Genomic DNA, 22,756 nt, shown 5'->3' with positions numbered 1-22,756 from the left:
GATCAGTACCGTTCCAAACAGAATTACATTTTCAGAATTCTAACACAGCACAAGGACAGTGTTGGGGACATGATAAATAAAAGAAATGCTACCAAGAATTATATCTTACTCTGTCACCTACACACAGTGGAGGCAGGAGGAAGCCACCTTGTGGCAGGTCCAACATTCTTGAGAATACAACCTATCTATTCATTGGGCACCACCAGTGACATCACTGAGGCATGTATTGCTTATGTCACTGGTGTCTTATCCCAATAGGGTTTGGGATAATGTGCCACTTACGGCCTAGAAAGGTCAAATCCAATCCCGCATTACCCTAACCTGTTACTTTAAGCCAGGGATGGGGGAACCTTTGGCCCTCCAGCTGTTGTTGAACTACACATCCCAACATGCCCTGCAACAGTTTTAGCATGACCAGATTGCAATGTTAGTATGTGTAGTTCAGCAACAGCTGGAGGGCCGAAGGTTCCCCATCCCTGCTTTCCCCAACTCTGCATCTGCAGTTGGATGAAATAACCATCCCAACCCTAAACCTGAATATAAGTCTGACCCTAACCCCAAATATAAACCTGACCCTAACCCTAAAAATAAGCCTAGCCCTAAACCCAAACATAAGCCTGACTCTAAACTCAAACATAAGCCTGACCATAAACCCAAACATAAGCCTGACCCTAAACCCAAATTTCTCTAACGTCCTAAGTGGATGCTGGGGACTCCGTAAGGACCATGGGGAATAGCGGCTCCGCAGGAGACTGGGCACATCTAAAGAAAGCTTTAGGACTATCTGGTGTGCACTGGCTCCTCCCCCTATGACCCTCCTCCAAGCCTCAGTTAGATCTCTGTGCCCGAACGAGAAGGGTGCACACTAGGGGCTCTCCTGAGCTTCTTAGTGAAAGTTTTAGTTTAGGTTTTTTATTTTCAGTGAGACCTGCTGGCAACAGGCTCACTGCATCGAGGGACTAAGGGGAGAAGAAGCGAACTCACCTGCGTGCAGAGTGGATTGGGCTTCTTAGTAGAGATGAGCGGGTTCGGTTCCTCGGAATCCGAACCCGCCCGAACTTCATGTTTTTTTTCACGGGTCCGAGCGACTCGGATCTTCCCGCCTTGCTCGGTTAACCCGAGCGCGCCCGAACGTCATCATGACGCTGTCGGATTCTCGCGAGGCTCGGATTCTATCGCGAGACTCGGATTCTATATAAGGAGCCGCGCGTCGCCGCCATTTTCACTCGTGCATTGAGATTGATAGGGAGAGGACGTGTCTGGCGTCCTCTCCATTAGAATAGAGATAGATTAGATAGAGAGAGAGAGATTGTGCAGAGTCGCAGACAGAGTTAGTTTACCACAGTCAGTGACCAGTGCAGTTGCTAGTTAACTTTTATTTAATATAATATATCCGTTCACTTCTCTCTGCTATATCCGTTCTCTGCCTGAAAAAAAAAACGATACACAGCACAGTCAGTCACACAGTGTGACTCAGTCTGTGTGCACTCAGCTCAGCCCAGTGTGCTGCACAGTCATCAATGTATAAATTAAAAGCTTATAATTAATTGTGGGGGAGACTGGGGAGCACTGGAGGTTGTTAGCAGGAGCCAGGAGTACAATTATATTAATTAACAGTGCACACTTTTGCTGCAGGAGTGGTGACCAGTGCCTGACCACCAGTATAGTATTGTTGTATACTACTAATATCTCTTTAAATATCAACCAGTCTATATTAGCAGCAGACACAGTACAGTGCGGTAGTTCACGGCTGTGGCTACCTCTGTGTCGGCACACGGCAGGCAGTCCGTCCGACCAGAATTGTATTATTTATTATTATATACCTACCACCTAACCGTGGTTTTTTTTTCATTCTTTATACCGTCATAGTGTCATCCTAATTGTTACGAGTATACTACTATCTCTTTATCAACCAGTGTACAGTGCGGTAGTTCACGGCTGTGGCTACCTCTGTGTCGGCACACGGCAGGCAGTCCGTCCGACCAGAATTGTATTATTTATTATTATATACCTACCACCTAACCGTGGTTTTTTTTTTCATTCTTTATACCGTCATAGTGTCATCCTAATTGTTACGAGTATACTACTATCTCTTTATCAACCAGTGTACAGTGCGGTAGTTCACGGCTGTGGCTACCTCTGTGTCGGCACACGGCAGGCAGTCCGTCCGACCAGAATTGTATTATTTATTATTATATACCTACCACCTAACCGTGGTTTTTTTTTTCATTCTTTATACCGTCATAGTGTCATCCTAATTGTTACGAGTATACTACTATCTCTTTATCAACCAGTGTACAGTGCGGTAGTTCACGGCTGTGGCTACCTCTGTGTCGGCACACGGCAGGCAGTCCGTCCGACCAGAATTGTATTATTTATTATTATATACCTACCACCTAACCGTGGTTTTTTTTTCATTCTTTATACCGTCATAGTGTCATCCTAATTGTTACGAGTATACTACTATCTCTTTATCAACCAGTGTACAGTGCGGTAGTTCACGGCTGTGGCTACCTCTGTGTCGGCACACGGCAGGCAGTCCGTCCGACCAGAATTGTATTATTTATTATTATATACCTACCACCTAACCGTGGTTTTTTTTTCATTCTTTATACCGTCATAGTGTCATCCTAATTGTTACGAGTATACTACTATCTCTTTATCAACCAGTGTACAGTGCGGTAGTTCACGGCTGTGGCTACCTCTGTGTCGGCACACGGCAGGCAGTCCGTCCGACCAGAATTGTATTATTTATTATTATATACCTACCACCTAACCGTGGTTTTTTTTTTCATTCTTTATACCGTCATAGTGTCATCCTAATTGTTACGAGTATACTACTATCTCTTTATCAACCAGTGTACAGTGCGGTAGTTCACGGCTGTGGCTACCTCTGTGTCGGCACACGGCAGGCAGTCCGTCCGACCAGAATTGTATTATTTATTATTATATACCTACCACCTAACCGTGGTTTTTTTTTTCATTCTTTATACCGTCATAGTGTCATCCTAATTGTTACGAGTATACTACTATCTCTTTATCAACCAGTGTACAGTGCGGTAGTTCACGGCTGTGGCTACCTCTGTGTCGGCACACGGCAGGCAGTCCGTCCGACCAGAATTGTATTATTTATTATTATATACCTACCACCTAACCGTGGTTTTTTTTTTCATTCTTTATACCGTCATAGTGTCATCCTAATTGTTACGAGTATACTACTATCTCTTTATCAACCAGTGTACAGTGCGGTAGTTCACGGCTGTGGCTACCTCTGTGTCGGCACACGGCAGGCAGTCCGTCCGACCAGAATTGTATTATTTATTATTATATACCTACCACCTAACCGTGGTTTTTTTTTTCATTCTTTATACCGTCATAGTGTCATCCTAATTGTTACGAGTATACTACTATCTCTTTATCAACCAGTGTACAGTGCGGTAGTTCACGGCTGTGGCTACCTCTGTGTCGGCAGTCGGCAGGCAGTCCGTCCATCCATAATTGTATTATTATTATAATATATACCACCTAACCGTGGTTTTTTTTTCATTCTTTATACCGTCGTCATAGTGTCATACTAGTTGTTACGAGTATACTACTATCTCTTTATCAACCAGTGTACAGTGCGGTAGTTCACGGCTGTGGCTACCTCTGTGTCGGCAGTCGGCAGGCAGTCCGTCCATCCATAATTGTATTATTATTATAATATATACCACCTAACCGTGGTTTTTTTTTCATTCTTTATACCGTCGTCATAGTGTCATACTAGTTGTTACGAGTATACTACTATCTCTTTATCAACCAGTGTACAGTGCGGTAGTTCACGGCTGTGGCTACCTCTGTGTCGGCAGTCGGCAGGCAGTCCGTCCATCCATAATTGTATTATTATTATAATATATACCACCTAACCGTGGTTTTTTTTCCATTCTTTATACCGTCGTCATAGTGTCATACTAGTTGTTACGAGTATACTACTATCTCTTTATCAACCAGTGTACAGTGCGGTAGTTCACGGCTGTGGCTACCTCTGTGTCGGCAGTCGGCAGGCAGTCCGTCCATCCATAATTGTATTATTATTATAATATATACCACCTAACCGTGGTTTTTTTATACCACCTAACCGTGGCAGTCCGTCCATAATTGTATACTAGTATCCAATCCATCCATCTCCATTGTTTACCTGAGGTGCCTTTTAGTTCTGCCTATAAAATATGGAGAACAAAAAAGTTGAGGTTCCAAAATTAGGGAAAGATCAAGATCCACTTCCACCTCGTGCTGAAGCTGCTGCCACTAGTCATGGCCGAGACGATGAAATGCCAGCAACGTCGTCTGCCAAGGCCGATGCCCAATGTCATAGTACAGAGCATGTCAAATCCAAAACACCAAATATCAGAAAAAAAAGGACTCCAAAACCTAAAATAAAATTGTCGGAGGAGAAGCGTAAACTTGCCAATATGCCATTTACCACACGGAGTGGCAAGGAACGGCTGAGGCCCTGGCCTATGTTCATGGCTAGTGGTTCAGCTTCACATGAGGATGGAAGCACTCAGCCTCTCGCTAGAAAACTGAAAAGACTCAAGCTGGCAAAAGCACCGCAAAGAACTGTGCGTTCTTTGAAATCCCAAATCCACAAGGAGAGTCCAATTGTGTCGTTTGCGATGCCTGACCTTCCCAACACTGGACGTGAAGAGCATGCGCCTTCCACTATTTGCATGCCCCCTGCAAGTGCTGGAAGGAGCACCCGCAGTCCAGTTCCTGATAGTCAGATTGAAGATGTCAGTGTTGAAGTACACCAGGATGAGGAGGATATGGGTGTTGCTGGCGCTGGGGAGGAAATTGACCAGGAGGATTCTGATGGTGAGGTGGTTTGTTTAAGTCAGGCACCCGGGGAGACACCTGTTGTCCGTGGGAGGAATATGGCCGTTGACATGCCAGGTGAAAATACCAAAAAAATCAGCTCTTCGGTGTGGAGGTATTTCACCAGAAATGCGGACAACAGGTGTCAAGCCGTGTGTTCCCTTTGTCAAGCTGTAATAAGTAGGGGTAAGGACGTTAACCACCTCGGAACATCCTCCCTTATACGTCACCTGCAGCGCATTCATAATAAGTCAGTGACAAGTTCAAAAACTTTGGGTGACAGCGGAAGCAGTCCACTGACCAGTAAATCCCTTCCTCTTGTAACCAAGCTCACGCAAACCACCCCACCAACTCCCTCAGTGTCAATTTCCTCCTTCCCCAGGAATGCCAATAGTCCTGCAGGCCATGTCACTGGCAAGTCTGACGAGTCCTTTCCTGCCTGGGATTCCTCCGATGCATCCTTGCGTGTAACGCCTACTGCTGCTGGCGCTGCTGTTGTTGCCGCTGGGAGTCGATGGTCATCCCAGAGGGGAAGTCGTAAGCCCACTTGTACTACTTCCAGTAAGCAATTGACTGTTCAACAGTCCTTTGCGAGGAAGATGAAATATCACAGCAGTCATCCTACTGCAAAGCGGATAACTGAGTCCTTGACAACTATGTTGGTGTTAGACGTGCGTCCGGTATCCGCCGTTAGTTCACAGGGAACTAGACAATTTATTGAGGCAGTGTGCCCCCGTTACCAAATACCATCTAGGTTCCACTTCTCTAGGCAGGCGATACCGAGAATGTACACGGACGTCAGAAAAAGACTCACCAGTGTCCTAAAAAATGCAGTTGTACCCAATGTCCACTTAACCACGGACATGTGGACAAGTGGAGCAGGGCAGGGTCAGGACTATATGACTGTGACAGCCCACTGGGTAGATGTATGGACTCCCGCCGCAAGAACAGCAGCGGCGGCACCAGTAGCAGCATCTCGCAAACGCCAACTCTTTCCTAGGCAGGCTACGCTTTGTATCACCGCTTTCCAGAATACGCACACAGCTGAAAACCTCTTACGGCAACTGAGGAAGATCATCGCGGAATGGCTTACCCCAATTGGACTCTCCTGTGGATTTGTGGCATCGGACAACGCCAGCAATATTGTGTGTGCATTAAATATGGGCAAATTCCAGCACGTCCCATGTTTTGCACATACCTTGAATTTGGTGGTGCAGAATTTTTTAAAAAACGACAGGGGCGTGCAAGAGATGCTGTCGGTGGCCAGAAAAATTGCGGGACACTTTCGGCGTACAGGCACCACGTACAGAAGACTGGAGCACCACCAAAAACTACTGAACCTGCCCTGCCATCATCTGAAGCAAGAAGTGGTAACGAGGTGGAATTCAACCCTCTATATGCTTCAGAGGTTGGAGGAGCAGCAAAAGGCCATTCAAGCCTATACAATTGAGCACGATATAGGAGATGGAATGCACCTGTCTCAAGTGCAGTGGAGAATGATTTCAACGTTGTGCAAGGTTCTGATGCCCTTTGAACTTGCCACACGTGAAGTCAGTTCAGACACTGCCAGCCTGAGTCAGGTCATTCCCCTCATCAGGCTTTTGCAGAAGAAGCTGGAGGCATTGAAGAAGGAGCTAACACGGAGCGATTCCGCTAGGCATGTGGGACTTGTGGATGCAGCCCTTAATTCGCTTAACAAGGATTCACGGGTGGTCAATCTGTTGAAATCAGAGCACTACATTTTGGCCACCGTGCTCGATCCTAGATTTAAAGCCTACCTTGGATCTCTCTTTCCGGCAGACACAGGTCTGCTGGGGTTGAAAGACCTGCTGGTGACAAAATTGTCAAGTCAAGCGGAACGCGACCTGTCAACATCTCCTCCTTCACATTCTCCCGCAACTGGGGGTGCGAGGAAAAGGCTCAGAATTCCGAGCCCACCCGCTGGCGGTGATGCAGGGCAGTCTGGAGCGACTGCTGATGCTGACATCTGGTCCGGACTGAAGGACCTGACAACGATTACGGACATGTCGTCTACTGTCACTGCATATGATTCTCTCAACATTGATAGAATGGTGGAGGATTATATGAGTGACCGCATCCAAGTAGGCACGTCACACAGTCCGTACTTATACTGGCAGGAAAAAGAGGCAATTTGGAGGCCCTTGCACAAACTGGCTTTATTCTACCTAAGTTGCCCTCCCACAAGTGTGTACTCCGAAAGAGTGTTTAGTGCCGCCGCTCACCTTGTCAGCAATCGGCGTACGAGGTTACATCCAGAAAATGTGGAGAAGATGATGTTCATTAAAATGAATTATAATCAATTCCTCCGCGGAGACATTGACCAGCAGCAATTGCCTCCACAAAGTACACAGGGAGCTGAGATGGTGGATTCCAGTGGGGACGAATTGATAATCTGTGAGGAGGGGGATGTACACGGTGATATATCGGAGGGTGAAGATGAGGTGGACATCTTGCCTCTGTAGAGCCAGTTTGTGCAAGGAGAGATTAATTGCTTCTTTTTTGGGGGGGGTCCAAACCAACCCGTCATATCAGTCACAGTCGTGTGGCAGACCCTGTCACTGAAATGATGGGTTGGTTAAAGTGTGCATGTCCTGTTTTGTTTATACAACATAAGGGTGGGTGGGAGGGCCCAAGGATAATTCCATCTTGCACCTCTTTTTTCTTTTCTTTTTCTTTGCATCATGTGCTGATTGGGGAGGGTTTTTTGGAAGGGACATCCTGCGTGACACTGCAGTGCCACTCCTAGATGGGCCCGGTGTTTGTGTCGGCCACTAGGGTCGCTAATCTTACTCACACAGTCAGCTACCTCATTGCGCCTCTTTTTTTCTTTGCGTCATGTGCTGTTTGGGGAGGGTTTTTTGGAAGGGACATCCTGCGTGACACTGCAGTGCCACTCCTAGATGGGCCCGGTGTTTGTGTCGGCCACTAGGGTCGCTAATCTTACTCACACAGTCAGCTACCTCATTGCGCCTCTTTTTTTCTTTGCGTCATGTGCTGTTTGGGGAGGGTTTTTTGGAAGGGACATCCTGCGTGACACTGCAGTGCCACTCCTAGATGTGCCCGGTGTTTGTGTCGGCCACTAGGGTCGCTAATCTTACTCACACAGTCAGCTACCTCATTGCGCCTCTTTTTTTCTTTGCGTCATGTGCTGTTTGGGGAGGGTTTTTTGGAAGGGCCATCCTGCGTGACACTGCAGTGCCACTCCTAGATGGGCCCGGTGTTTGTGTCGGCCACTAGGGTCGCTTATCTTACTCACACAGCGACCTCGGTGCAAATTTTAGGACTAAAAATAATATTGTGAGGTGTGATGTGTTCAGAATAGGCTGAAAATGAGTGTAAATTATGTTTTTTGAGGTTAATAATACTTTGGGATCAAAATTACCCCCAAATTCTATGATTTAAGCTGTTTTTTAGGGTTTTTTGAAAAAAACACCCGAATCCAAAACACACCCGAATCCGACAAAAAAAATTCGGTGAGGTTTTGCCAAAACGCGGTCGAACCCAAAACACGGCCGCGGAACCGAACCCAAAACCAAAACACAAAACCCGAAAAATTTCCGGCGCTCATCTCTACTTCTTAGGCTACTGGACATTAGCTCCAGAGGGACGATCACAGGCCCAGCCATGGATGGGTCCCAGAGCCGCGCCGCTGGCCCCCTTACAGAGCCAGAAGACAGAAGAGGTCCGGAAAATCGGCGGCAGAAGACATCCTGTCTTCACCAAGGTAGCGCACAGCACTGCAGCTGTGCGCCATTGCTCCTCAGCACACTTCACACTTCGGTCACTGAGGGTGCAGGGCGCTAGGGGGGGGCGCTCTGAGCAGCAATAAAAACACCTTGGCTGGCGAAAATACATCACATATAGCCCCCAGGGCTATATGGATGAATTTTAACCCCTGCCAGAATCCATAAAAAAGCAGGAGAAAAGTCCGCGAAAAAGGGGCGGAGCCTATCTCCTCAGCACACTGGCGCCATTTTCCCTCACAGCTCAGTTGGAGGGAAGCTCCCCTGGCTCTCCCCTGCAGTCACTACACTACAGAAAGGGTTAAAAAAGAGAGGGGGGCATTAATTAGGCGCAGTATTAACAATACAGCAGCTATAAGGGGAAAAACACTTATATAAGGTTATCCCTGTATATATATGGCGCTCTGGTGTGTGCTGGCAAACTCTCCCTCTGTCTCCCCAAAGGGCTAGTGGGGTCCTGTCCTCTATCAGAGCATTCCCTGTGTGTGTGCTGTATGTCGGTACGTTTGTGTCGACATGTATGAGGAGAAAAATGATGTGGAGACGGAGCAGATTGCCTGTAATAGTGATGTCACCCCCTAGGGGGTCGACACCTGAGTGGATGAACTGTTGGAAGGAATTACGTGACAGTGTCAGCTCTGTATAAAATACAGTGGTTGACATGAGACAGCCGGCTACTCAGCTTGTGCCTGTCCAGACGTCTCATAGGCCGTCAGGGGCTCTAAAGCGCCCGTTACCTCAGATGGCAGATATAGACGCCGACACGGATACTGACTCCAGTGTCGACGGTGAAGAGACAAATGTGACTTCCAGTAGGGCCACACGTTACATGATTGAGGCAATGAAAAATGTTTTACACATTTCTGATAATACGAGTACCACCAAAAAGGGGTATTATGTTCGGTGAGGAAAAACTACCTGTAGTTTTCCTGAATCTGAGAAATTAAATGAGGTGTGTGATGATGCGTGGTTTTCCCCCGATAACAACTGATAATTTCTAAAATGTTATTGGCATTATATCCTTTCCCGCCAGAGGTTAGGGTGCGTTGGGAAACACCCCCTAGGGTGGATAAAGCGCTCACACGCTTGTAAGGGCTCTACCCTCTCCTGAGATGGCCGCCCTTAAGGATCCTGCTGATAGAAAGCAGGAGGGTATCCTAAAATGTATTTACACACATACTGGTGTTATACTGCGACCAGCAATCGCCTCAGCCTGGATGTGCAGTGCTGGGTTGGCGTGGTCGGATTCCCTGACTGAAAATATTGATACCCTAGATAGGGACAGTATATTTTTGCCTATAGAGCATTTAAAAGATGCATTTCTATATATGCGTGATGCACAGCGGAATATTTGCCGACTGGCATCAAGTCTAAGTGCGTTGTCCATTTCTACCAGTAGAGGGTTATGGACACGTCAGTGGTCAGATGATGCGTATTCCAAACGGCATTTGGAAGTATTGCCTTAATAAGGGGAGGAGTTATTTGGGGTCGGTCTTTCAGACCTGGTGGCCACGGCAACAGCTGGGAAATCCACGTTTGTACCCCAGGTCGCCTCTCAACATGAGAAGACGCCGTATTATCAGGCGCAGTCTTTTCGTGGACAAGCGGGCAAAATGTTCCTCATTTCTGCCCCGTGACAGAGGGAGAGGAAAAAGGCTGCAGAAATCAGCCAGTTCCCAGGAACAGAAACCCTCTCCCGCCTCTGCCAAGCCCTCAGTATGACGCTGGGGCTTTACAAGCAGAATCAGGCACGGTGGGGGGCCCGTCTCAATGAATTTCAGCGCGCAGTGGGCTCACTCGCAAGTAGACCCCTGGATCCTTCAGGTGATATCTCAGGGGTACAAATTAGAATTCGAGACGTCTCCCCCTCGCCATTTTCCTAAAGTCGGCTTTACCGATGTCTCCTTCTGACAGGGAGACAGTTTTGGAAGCCATTCACAAGCTGTATTCCCAGCAGGTGATAATCAAGGTACCCCTCCTGCAACAGGGAACGGGGTATTATTCCACACTGTTGTGGTACCGAAGCCGGACGGCTCGGTGAGACCGATTCTAAATCTAAAATCTTTGAACACTTACATACAGAGGTTCAAATTCAAGATTGAGTCACTCAGAGCAGTGATTGCGAACCTGGAAGAAGGGGACTACATGATGTCTCGGGACATCAAGGATGCTTACCTTCATGTCAAAATTTACCCTTCTCACCAAGGGTACCTCAGGTTTATGGTACAGAACTGTCACTATCAGTTCAGACGCTGCCGTATGGATGGTCCACGGCACCCCGGGTCTTTACCAAGGTAATGGCCGAAATGATGATATTCCTTCGAAGGAAGGGAATTTTAGTTATCCCTTACTTGGACGATTCCCTGATAAGGGTAAGATCCAGGGAACAGTTGGAGGTCGGTGTAGCACTATCTCAGGTAGTGTTGCGGCAGCACGATTGGATTCTCAATATTCCAAAATCGCAGCTGGTTCCGACGACTTGTCTTCGGTTCCTAGGGATGATCCTGGACACAGTCCAGAAAAAGGTGTTTCTCCCGGAGGGGAAAGACAGGGAGTTATCCGAGCTAGTCAGGAACCTCCTAAAACCGAGCCAAGTCTCAGTGCATCAATGCACAAGGGTTCTGGGTAAAATGGTGGCTTCCTACAAAGCAATCCCATTCGGCAGATTCCACGCAAGAACTTTCCAGTGGGACCTGCTGGACAAATGGTCCGGGTCGCATCTTCAGATGCATCAGCGGATAACCCTGTCACCAAGGACAAGGGTGTCCCTCCTGTGGTGGTTGCAGAGTGCTCATCTTCTAGAGGGCCGCAGATTCGGCATTCAGGACTGGGTCCTGGTGACCACGGATGCCAGCCTGCGAGGCTGGGGAGCAGTCACACAGGGAAGGAATATCCAGGGCTTATGGTCAAGCCTGGAGACATCACTTCACATAAATATCCTGAAGCTAAGGGCCATTTACAATGCTCTAAGCTTAGCAAGACCTCTGCTTCAAGGTCAGCCGGTGTTGATCCAGTCGGACAACATCACGGCAGTCACCCACGTAAACAGACAGGGTGGCACAAGAAGCAGGAGGGCAATGGCAGAAGCTGCAAGGATTCTTCGCTGGGCGGAAAATCATGTGATAGCACTGTCAGCAGTATTCATTCCGGGAGTGGACAACTGGGAAGCAGACTTCCTCAGCACGACCTCCACCCGGGAGAGTGGGGACTTCACCCAGAAGTCTTCCACATGATTATAAACCGTTGGGAAAAACTCGACAGGTATTGCGCCAGGTCAAGGGACCCTCAGGCAATAGCTGTAGACGCTCTGGTAACACCGTGGGTGTACCAGTCAGTGTATGTGTTCCCTCCTCTGCCTCTCATACCCAAGGTACTGAGATTGATAAGATGGAAAGGAGTAAGCACTATATTCGTGGCTCCGGATTGGCCAAGAAGGACTTGGTAACCGGAACTTCAAGAGATGCTCACGGAGGATCCGTGGCCTCTACCTCTAAGAAGGGACCTGCTCCAACAAGGACCCTGTCTGTTCCAAGACTTACCGCGGCTGCGTTTGACGGCATGGCGGTTGAACGCCGGATCCTGAAGGAAAAAAGGCATTCCGGATGAAGTCATCCCTATCCTGATCAAAGCCAGGAAGGATGTAACCGCAAAACATTATCACCGCATTTGGCGAAAATATGTTGCGTGGTGCGAGGCCAGTAAGGCCCGACGGAGGAAATTCAACTGGGTCGATTCCTACATTTCCTGCAAACAGGAGTGTCTATGGGCCTGAAATTGGGGTCCATTAAGGTTCAAATTTCGGCCCTGTCAATTTTCTTCCAAAAAGAACTAGCTTCAGTCCCTGAAGTTCAGACGTTTGTAAAAGGGGTACTGCATATACAGCCTCCTTTTGTGCCTCCAGTGGCACTTTGGGATCTCAATGTAGTTTTTTGGGTTCCAAAAGTCACATTGGTTTGAACCACTTAAATCTGTGGAGTTAAAATATCTCACATAGAAAGTGGTCATGCTGTTGGCCCTGGCCTGGGCCAGGCGCGTGTCAGAATTGGCGGCTTTATCCTGTAAAAGCCCTTATCTGATTTTCCATTCGGACAGGGCGGAATTGAGGACTCGTCCTCAGTTTCTCCCTAAGGTGGTTTCAGCGTTTCACCTGAACCAACTTATTTGTGGTGCCTGCGGCTACTAGGGACTTGGAGGACTCCAAGTTGCTAGACGTTGTCAGGGCCCTGAAAATATATGTTTCCAGGACGGCTGGAGTCAGAAAATCTGACTCGCTGTTTATCCTGTATGCACCCAACAAGCTGGGTGCTCCTGCTTCTAAGCAGACTATTGCTCGTTGGATTTGTAGTACAATTCAGCTTGCACATTCTGTGGCAGGCCTGCCACAGCCAAAAATCTGTAAATGCCCACTCCACAAGGAAGGTGGGCTCATCTTGGGCGGCTGCCCGAGGGGTCTCGGCTTTACAACTTTGCCGAGCAGCTACTTGGTCAGGAGCAAATACGTTTGTAAAATTCTACAAAATTGATACCCTGGCTGAGGAGGACCTGGAGTTCTCTCAATTGGTGCTGCAGAGTCATCCGCACTCTCCCGCCCGTTTGGGAGCTTTGGTATAATCCCCATGGTCCTTACGGAGTCCCCAGCATCCACTTAGGACGTTAGAGAAAATAAGAATTTACTTACCGATAATTCTATTTCTCGTAGTCCGTAGTAGATGCTGGGCGCCCATCCCAAGTGCGGATTGTCTGCAATACTGGTACATAGTTATTGTTACCAAAAAATCGGGTTATTGCTGTAGTGAGCCATCTTTTCTAGAGGCTCCTCTGTTATCATGCTGTTAACTGGGTTCAGATCACAAGTTGTACAGTGTGATTGGTGTGGCTGGTATGAGTCTTACCCGGGATTCAAAATCCTTCCTTATTGTGTACGCTCGTCCGGGCACAGTATCCTAACTGAGGCTTGGAGGAGGGTCATAGGGGGAGGAGCCAGTGCACACCAGATAGTCCTAAAGCTTTCTTTAGATGTGCCCAGTCTCCTGCGGAGCCGCTATTCCCCATGGTCCTTACGGAGTCCCCAGCATCCACTACGGACTACGAGAAATAGAATTATCGGTAAGTAAATTCTTATTATAAACCTGATCCTAACCACGAACATAAGCCTGACCCTGAGCCCAAACATAAGACTGAACTTAAACCCAAACATAAGGCTGACACTAAATCCAAATGTAAGCCTTACCCTAAACTCTAACATAAGCCTGTCCCTAACCACGAACAAAAGCCTGACCCTATACCAGAACATAAATCTGACCCTAAACCGAAAGCATAAACCTAACCCTAAAACCAAATATAAACCTGACCCTAAACCCTAACATAAGCCTGAACATAAACCCAAATATAAGCCTGACCCTAAACCCAAATATAAGCCTGACCCAAAACCCGAACATAAGCCTGACCCTAAACCCGAACATAAGTCTGACCCTAACCAAAAACATAAACCTAACCCTAAACCCAAATATATGCCTGACCATAATCCCAAACATAACTCTGGCACTAATCCCAAGCACAAACCTGACCCTGAAACCAAACATAAGCCTGAACCTAAACCCAAATAAAAGCCTGACCCTAAACCCAAACATAAGACTGACCCTAAACCCAAGCATAAGCCTGACCATAAACCCTAATATAAGGCTGACCCGAAACGCAAATATAAGCCTGAACTTAACACCAACATCAACCTGCCCCAAAACCCAAACACAAGGCTGAGCCCAAACTCATAAGCCTGACCTAACCACGAAAACAAACCGGACTCTGAACCCAAATATAAGATTGACCCTAACCACAAACAAAAGCTTGACGCTAAACCCTAATATAAGCCTGACCTGAAACCTGAACATAAGCCTGACTCTAAACCGAAAACATAAGCCTCACCCTAAACCCAAATATAAGGCTGAATATAACCCCAAACATAAGTCTGACGTTAAACCCAAACATAAGCCACACCCTAGACCCAGACAGTTGCTAACGCTAAAACCAAACATAAGCCTGATCCCAAACCCTAACATAAGGCTGGCGCTAAACCCTAATATAAGCTTGACCCTAAACCCTAATTAATGCCTTAGGGCCCCATACACTACAACGATATGTCTGAGGCTGAAATCGGATGTCTTTTCCCTTGAACTCCCCCGGGACCTTCCCGGGAGTGATTCCATACGATTTGGTACTTTTGTGCTATTTTTGCATAAGATATATTGCATGCGATTGATGAAGCCGCTGTACATCGCATGCAATATATTGAACGGCATACAATTGTACCATGAGATATATCTGATGGGCTGGATAGAGGGCTACGCGGGCTGGGAGTGTCCTGAGAATGCCAGTAAAACTTCCCTGCGATACATCGCATGCGATATATCACATGCACAAAAAACACACTTTTTTCATCCAATTCCGATATATCATTAGTGCAGCACCAACGACCTAGGGGATCCTATACGACAGCCACGGGGACGCGCATCAGAATTGATACGATCTAAAACACATACGATTGTACACAATTTCATACAATATATCAGATGGATATATCGGAATTGTATGAAATCGTGTAAAATCGTCCTAGTGTATGGGGCCCATTATTCATAAATAATTTTTTTTAAATACTCACAACCTGTAGTCTCCATATCAAAGCTTCTCTACATGTTCGACAACTTTTTGAATCTTGCATAAGTTTCCCAAAGTTGCTTTTGTTGTAATAAGTAAATGTACTGTGACATATCTATCACGTGCATGTATTGCCTTTGGATATAACTGTAAGAGGGCTCCGTGTGGGACCTTAATTTTGCAGCAGTTGCCTCTGTAAGGACTAAAGCCACCATAGATCAGGCGATACAGAGAAGTAGCAGAAATGGGGGGGATTGAAGAACATCTGACTACCTCCACTGTGTGTAACAACAACACTTGAACTTTACGCTTCAGTTGCATCAGTTTGTGTATGTTATAAATTTATTTTTAATTATCCTGCTCCCAATATTCATAAATTAAAAAAAAAAAAAAATTGATTTTGTTTACCAACAAAATGTAAAAACGAGGTGATATTTCCCCCATCTGGCTCTTTCAGATGTCAGTAAGCAATCATTGATCAATACATCTTTCTAAAGATGCCTTCACATTCACAGGATACATAATAAACCAAGTCTAATATGAAATAATTATTTGCATCATTCACAAATTTGTCCAGTGTCCGAAATATTTATTTACAGTCTCATAAAAAAAAAAAATCCTCAAGGAAAAATATGATTTATTTAGGATTTAAAAAAACAGTTGTTATGCATCCCACGTGACCGATTTGTGGCCACGTTTTCTGTGTTGCTCCAAGTCGTTTATGTGAAATGTCCTCGTGTCCATGTGGCTTGAAGACTGGAAATAATCTGATATTATGGAACTAATTTAGAGTTGGACGCAGTTACGCATTGATCTTACTGGAAAGAGACATATGCAGGAAAAAACAGGCATCGGAGATGTCTCCAGATACATACTGTACAACTCATACACAGCAGTATACACAACCGTTGTAACAAGTGTATATAAACACTTAGGGGTAAATTTACTAAGATGGGAGTTCTATTTAAGATGGGATGTTGCCCATAACAACCAATCAGATTCTTCTTCTCATTTATCTAGCACCTTCTCAAAGCTAATACCTGGAATCTGATTGGTTGAGGTGGGCAAAATCCCATCTAAAATAGAACTCCCATCTTAGTAAATTTACCCCTTAGAGTAGAGATGCGGCCTAACAGGGTTAGTAGTTAATGCTAAAGTCACATTACCCTATTTGTACACAATATAACATTGTCACGAAGCATCATCACAAGTGAGGGAGGCATTTTTATGTATATTATATGTATCAATATAATAATGAATAAGCAGGAGAGGCCACTAAGCATGCAGCCAATCAGAAATGGCTCATTAGTAGTCACTCCGCCCATCATTCTGATTTCTGCACCGCCTCTACTGTAACCTGCAAGAGATTGGCCCCCTAACAGGGCTTATCAGGGTATGCGCCACCATGTAATGTGGCAGTTATGTGAGCACGCCCTTAATGCACTCAGCATATATGTGCCCAAACCCAATCCACCTCTCAAAGCATACGGACCAGGGCCAGATTAACAATGGGGCGGATGAGACTAGAGCCTCTGGCCTCTATAAGGAAATAGGCCCATCATCAAATGTTATCATGACAATGACCAGCCGCCCATGTGGCCACAATCATAAGTATTAAAATTGTATAATCTGTTTTCATCACAAATTGATGCAATTTATCTATTTTTACGTATTCAGGGGCTTATAGTGTAGGGTGCACTGGCCACACCCACACAGCACTGACCATGCCCACATGACACTGGCCACATCCACACAGTCCCAGGCTCATGTGGCCCTTAATCTGGCCCTGGTAGTCAAAAATGCATCTAAATACATAGATTGTCCATTAGCATACACACTATGGACAATCATATATTATGTAAAAATATCCAATATATCCAACTCTAAATGAGGCCATATACCCTCATAATACACAAGTGTTCCTAATATATTTATATATTCATCTGAATACTGTCTGCATAGATGGGGAGTTCGTGCAGCGTTGCCTAAAATCGGTGAATACGGATGTCATTTTATCAGTATTTATTAGGAAAATTTGTTATTATAAGGAACAACGCTCCCCTACTGTAACTTATTAATAATATTACAAGTCGCCCTGCATTTCTGTGGCCTGTATATGAAGCACCAGACCACGCCCTGGTGTCTTTATATGGTCAGTGGAACCCATCTGCGACTTGTATATATAATTTACAGTAGTACTAGGTATATCATCCTATAAATAGTTTGAGTTGAATTTGCTTCCCAAGTATCATGCTAGTACGGAAGTATTAATATCATGTACGGAGAAGGCTAGCAATTCCTGTGGTTGTGAACAAGCCAGTTGCAGACATCAGATATGTTTGAGTGATATAATATATTATTTCATATTACGCTTCGCAACCTATCCTCCTTAGTGAATGCTTTTTCTTGCATGCTTTCTAATATACAGACCTGTCAGTTCCATTTCTTCTCAGCGATTACAAAACATTTCTTTTAAATTACCAATTATTTATTTTGCTGCATGAATTAATTATTGCAAAACCGCTTTGTATGGGGTTTGCTCTATGGATACAATGTCGCTACAAAACTGGTTTATGCAAGAGTTCTTTATTAAACAAGGACGGTTCTTCCTTTGTTATACATGTAGACAACTTTCAAAGTATACTGACGTTGATAGGTCTGACTTTGGCCTGGGAATGATATACTAAAATACAAGATATATAGACCAGGGATAGGCAACCAGTGGCTCTCCAGCTGCGGTGGAACTACATACCCCAGCATGCCCTCCACATAGTTTTAGCATTCCCTAGCATGAAAACTGTGGCAGGGCATGTGGAGAGGTATAGTCCCACAGCAGTTGGACTGCTACAGGTTTCCTACCCCATACATAGACAATCTACTAATAACATTTACAAAGAGATATGTTAAAGCTTCAGAAGCTTCTATAGAATTGTGAATAGTATTAGTAGCTGTTTTATATAACTCAGCGTCTATTTAACGTTTAGTGGTCAAACTGCAGCTCCTTAGATATTTGCTGTGTTCTCGCTGGCTGCGGAATAGTTCCACCAAAAATCGTTTCGGTCTCGGGAATAGATGTGGTTGAGTTTCAAAGCAATGCTTGGAGTATACACTGCAACATCTGTTGTCCCTGATCAGTTAATCACAGGTTAAAACTCTTCATTATTTGTTGCCACAGTGAAGTGATCCAGAAACCTTTCCGTCTTCCACTTATAGGAGTGTATTTAATTGTAGTCAGAAATTGCCGTCTTGTTGGAAATACGTCAGTTTCCGACTTTTTTAACTGTTCCGCCCTATTCAATGGTGCTGCTTTTTTCCCGACAAGTCGGCAATTCCGACTTGTCGGAAAACACGTGGAACGGCGGATTAGCCGCGGATCCACGTGTTTTGTCGGATACCGCAGGCAAATCTGACAGGTTTCGGACCCTTTTCCAACAATGTTAATCCGACTTTAAAAAAAGTCGGACTGGCATTGTTGGGAACGGACAAATCCTGTTGGATTTGGCCGCTCATTGAATGCTGCATTGTCGGATCCTTCCTGTCGGAAAGGATCCGACAAGCATTGAATACCCCCATAGGGGGGTATTCAATTGTAGTTGGAAACTGCCATCTTGTCAGAAAGACGTCAGTTTCCGACTTTTTAGGTCGGAAACTGTTCCGACCTGTTCAGTGGGGCTGCTTTTTTTCCGACAAGTCAGCAATTCCAATTTGTCGGAAAACAAGTGGATCGGCAGATTAGCTGCAGAGCCACGTGTTTTGTCAGATTCTGCGGGCAAATCCGACAGGTTTTGGCCCAGTTTCCAACAATGTTAATCCGACTTTAAAAAAAGTCGGATTGGCATTGGCGGGAACGGACAAATCCTGTCGGATTTGCCCGCTCATTGAATACAGCATTGTCGGATCCTTTCCATCGGAAAGGATCCAACAAGCATTGAATACCCCCCATAGTCATGTTATGTATTAGCAAAGGCAGTGGATTTTCCAAGCACGACCGGTGTCATTTCAATCCTTTGTGACCACAAATAACAAAACTATGACGATTGTGCAATGCTCTACAGGTGGAACTGCGTCTTACCAGCCACACAGGCAACGCAAATATGCAAGCAGCTTATTATTGACCATCAAGGTTCTCTGAACCACCTGTGCCCAATGGCACAAATGCCCTTGATTTTTCCTGAGTGTTAATATGTCCCCTGTATTACGGTGTAACAGGGGGCTTTCTCTCCTTCTCACCTGGTTCAGCTACGAAGGCCTTTGCTCTCACGTCAGAAAACTCAAACTGAACCTAGAAGCCGACACGGGGCAAGACTCTCGACAACTCGCAGGAGCATCCAGCCACGGCCCAAGCAGATAAGTCCGGAAGATCAAAAAACAGGTGAGGTTCAGGTTTTGTTTTATTGAATTGTGGAAATGTTGTTTTTTTTTAAATCATTAGAGCATGCCAAATCTGAGTTACGCCCATTTACGTCCGTATAGAAGGGGGGCGGGCTGGAATTGGAGCGCAACATGGTCGAATATTGAAATAGTGTCAAATCAATTGTTCTTGAAGTTTTGGTGTTTGCTCAAAATACCATTTCTCATTATATAACAAAGTAAGAGTCACTATGCAAGGCATATTTATCACAATCCACATCTCAGAAAGCTCTGTCCTGCAAATGTACTCACCAGCTTTCTCAGGCTGTCTCAGTCCTAGCACGGTCAGACGCACGGCTGTACAACAGGGGAATAGCAGATACTATCATTATCATAAACTCGCAGACACGACTACGGCAAAAGACACTAATGAAGTCACAGCAGCGTCCAAAGAAGGCCCAAAATCTTCTATACTGTTTGTTTATAACCCATCAGCATACGTGTTGCAGATGTCCAGCAATATATATGTCTCCATCATATTGTACAACTCGGAGAGTGAGATTGTGTTTATGTTTCACGTTCATCAGGCTCAAATGTTTTCCACTTCATCCATATCGCCGGTGTGAGACCTTATTCTTTCCCGGTGCGCCCCACAGGTTTACCTGAGAGTATCACCCTCTTTAAACCCACATCCCAACCAGTGACATTAGCAAAGAGTGTGACTTTTAATATAGTTCTGCTACACATGCACATTCTACATGGTTATCAGGAAGACAGCGCAATCTGCTACCGGGACCGTGATCGCCGTACAGTCTGTTGTCTCCCGGGTGCTCGGGTACGACACATTGCGGACCGGGTAGAAAGATTGTTGGGAGGGGCTGGGAACGACCCAGCGGTCTTTATGCACGTTGGCACCAACAACAAAGTTAATGGTAGGTGAGATGTCCTTACAGAAGATTATAGGGACTTAGGCCAGAAACGAAAGGCTAGGACATCTAGGGTAATATTCTCCGAAATATTACTTGTGCCACGCGCTAATCCAGGGAGGCAGAGGGAGATTAGGGAGGTAAATGTGTGCCTTAGAGACTGGTCTAGGAAAGAGGGGTTTGTGTTCCTGGAACACTGGGAAGACTTCTCAGTCAGGCGCCATCTTTTTTTGTCGCGATGGATTGCACCTGAGTGAGGAGGGGGTAACAGTGCTGGGGGGAAGGATGGATAGAAGATTGGAGGAGATTTTAAACTAGGTGACTGGGGGGAGGGTTTAGCTAGAAACTATGGGTCAAGCAGAGAGAATAGTGGGGATGGCGGTAGTGAGCTGAATGGGGGAGGGAAAGAACAGCCGGCAAGGGTATTACCAAAACACAATTTAACAATGAATATGGCTCACCAATAATGCATATAGAAAATGATGTTCCTAGCATAACAGGGAATAATTATCGTAATTGTATATATGTAAATGCTAGAAGACTTACAGGGAAAAAGGGGGAACTAGAGGTCCTTGCAGCAAATAAATAGTATGATATTATAGGTATTACTGTAGCTTGGTAGGACAAATCTCATGATTGGACAGTTAATCTGGAGGGTTATACGCTGTTCAGGAGAGACAGATTAAATGAACGGGGTGGAGGGGTATGTCTTTATGTAAAGCCTTTGGCCTTTATGGGTAGAAATGCATACGGGGGAAAGGGAACTAAAAAGCTACTAATAGGGATTTGCTACAAGCCGCCTCATATTAATGTGTCTGATGAGGAATTGTTACTGAAGCAAATCGAAAAAGCGTCAGGATTAGAAAACGTACCAACTAGGTACAATGCAATCTTAGACCTGGTATTAACAAACAATGGGGAATTGATATCAAGTAATATAGTAGGGGAGCCCATGGAAAACAGCGACCACAATATAGTCACATTCAATATCCGTTTTCACAAGCAGCCCTGTATAGGCTCAACTAAGACTCTAAACTTTAGCAAAGCCAAATTTGACATGAGGGAAGCTTTAAGGGACATTGGGAAATTTTGTTTCAAGGCAAGAATACTACAGAGAAATGGGATGTATTAAAAACATTGCTCGCTAGTTATACTCGTAAATTCATTCCCATGGGCAGCAACCGAAGGAGTAATAATTCCAAACCAATGTGGCTCAACAAAAAGATTAAAGAATTAATGGCCAAAAAGAGGCAAGCATTCAAAAAGTATAAAGTGGACGCGAGGCCGAGTCATTCCAGTACTATAAGGATTGTAATAAAATATGCAAAAAAATAAATCAGAGCGTCTAAAATAGAAACGGAAAAGCTAATAGCAAAGGAAAGTCAATCAAACCCCAAAAAGTATTTTAAATACATCAACAGCAAAAGATTAAAGAAGGTGAGTATTGGCCTTTTAAAAGACAAGTTGGGCGTCCTAATCAAAAATGACAATGACATAGCGGAAACATTAAACAAGTTTTTCTCATCTCTATTCACAAGAGAGAACCAGATGGCGGGATTAGCGCATAACCTCAGCAATGATAATGTCCCACTACTAAATGCTTATTTAAGTGAGGAAGTAGTCTGTGACCATTTAAAAAAAATTAAGATTAATAAGTCACCTGGTCCTGACGGAATTCACCCAAGGGTTCTCATGGAGCTACACTCCGAACTAGCAAGACCCCTATATTTGATTTTCAAAGACTCACTTACATCAGGCATGGTTCCCAAAGACTGGCGAATAGCAGAAGTAGTGCCAATATTTAAAAATGAAAATAAATCTGAACCAGGTAATCATAGACCAGTAAGTCGTACATCTATAGTGGGGAAAGTACTGGAAGGTATTTTAAGGGATAGAATACAGGAGGTCCTTGAAGCCAATCAGACCAGTAAGTTTTAAATCTGTAGTGGGGAAAGTACTGGAAGGTATTTTAAGGGATAGAATACAGGAGTTCCTTGAAACCAATAAGGTTATTAATAGGAACCAACATGGATTTGTGAAGGATAGATCAAGTCAAACTAACTTAATAGGCTTTTATGAAACAGTTAGTGCGAACCTACAGATGGGTCCACGGTTATCTTGACTAGTTTGCTGCGCCTAGGCACAACATGGTTTATTAACATAAACCCTTCATCTATTGTTCTCAGCTGCAATACAATACAGAGAACAATA

The 22,756-nt window shown here is 45.2% G+C and overlaps 1 protein-coding gene across 23 annotated transcripts in view; it reads left to right on the top strand.

Annotated features, from left to right (window-relative positions):
* Positions 1–22,756, top strand: part of UNC80 (unc-80 homolog, NALCN channel complex subunit) — a 366,195-nt gene that overhangs the window by 306,376 nt on the left and 37,063 nt on the right. For 16 of the 23 annotated variants that reach the window (XM_063933120.1, XM_063933105.1, XM_063933107.1 and 13 more), the window contains one exon: positions 19,479–19,641. In XM_063933120.1, coding sequence (XP_063789190.1) covers positions 19,479–19,641 — 163 coding nt within the window. The remainder of the gene's footprint in view (positions 1–19,478; positions 19,642–22,756) is intronic. The other 7 variants (XM_063933119.1, XM_063933118.1, XM_063933116.1 and 4 more) reach the window with 1 other exon arrangement.

Source organism: Pseudophryne corroboree, chromosome 7 (genome assembly GCF_028390025.1).
Source record: "Pseudophryne corroboree isolate aPseCor3 chromosome 7, aPseCor3.hap2, whole genome shotgun sequence".
Taxonomy (NCBI): domain Eukaryota; kingdom Metazoa; phylum Chordata; class Amphibia; order Anura; family Myobatrachidae; genus Pseudophryne; species Pseudophryne corroboree.
The sequence above is the reverse complement of the archived record's forward strand: the minus strand, read 5'-3'. Positions and strand labels throughout refer to the sequence as shown.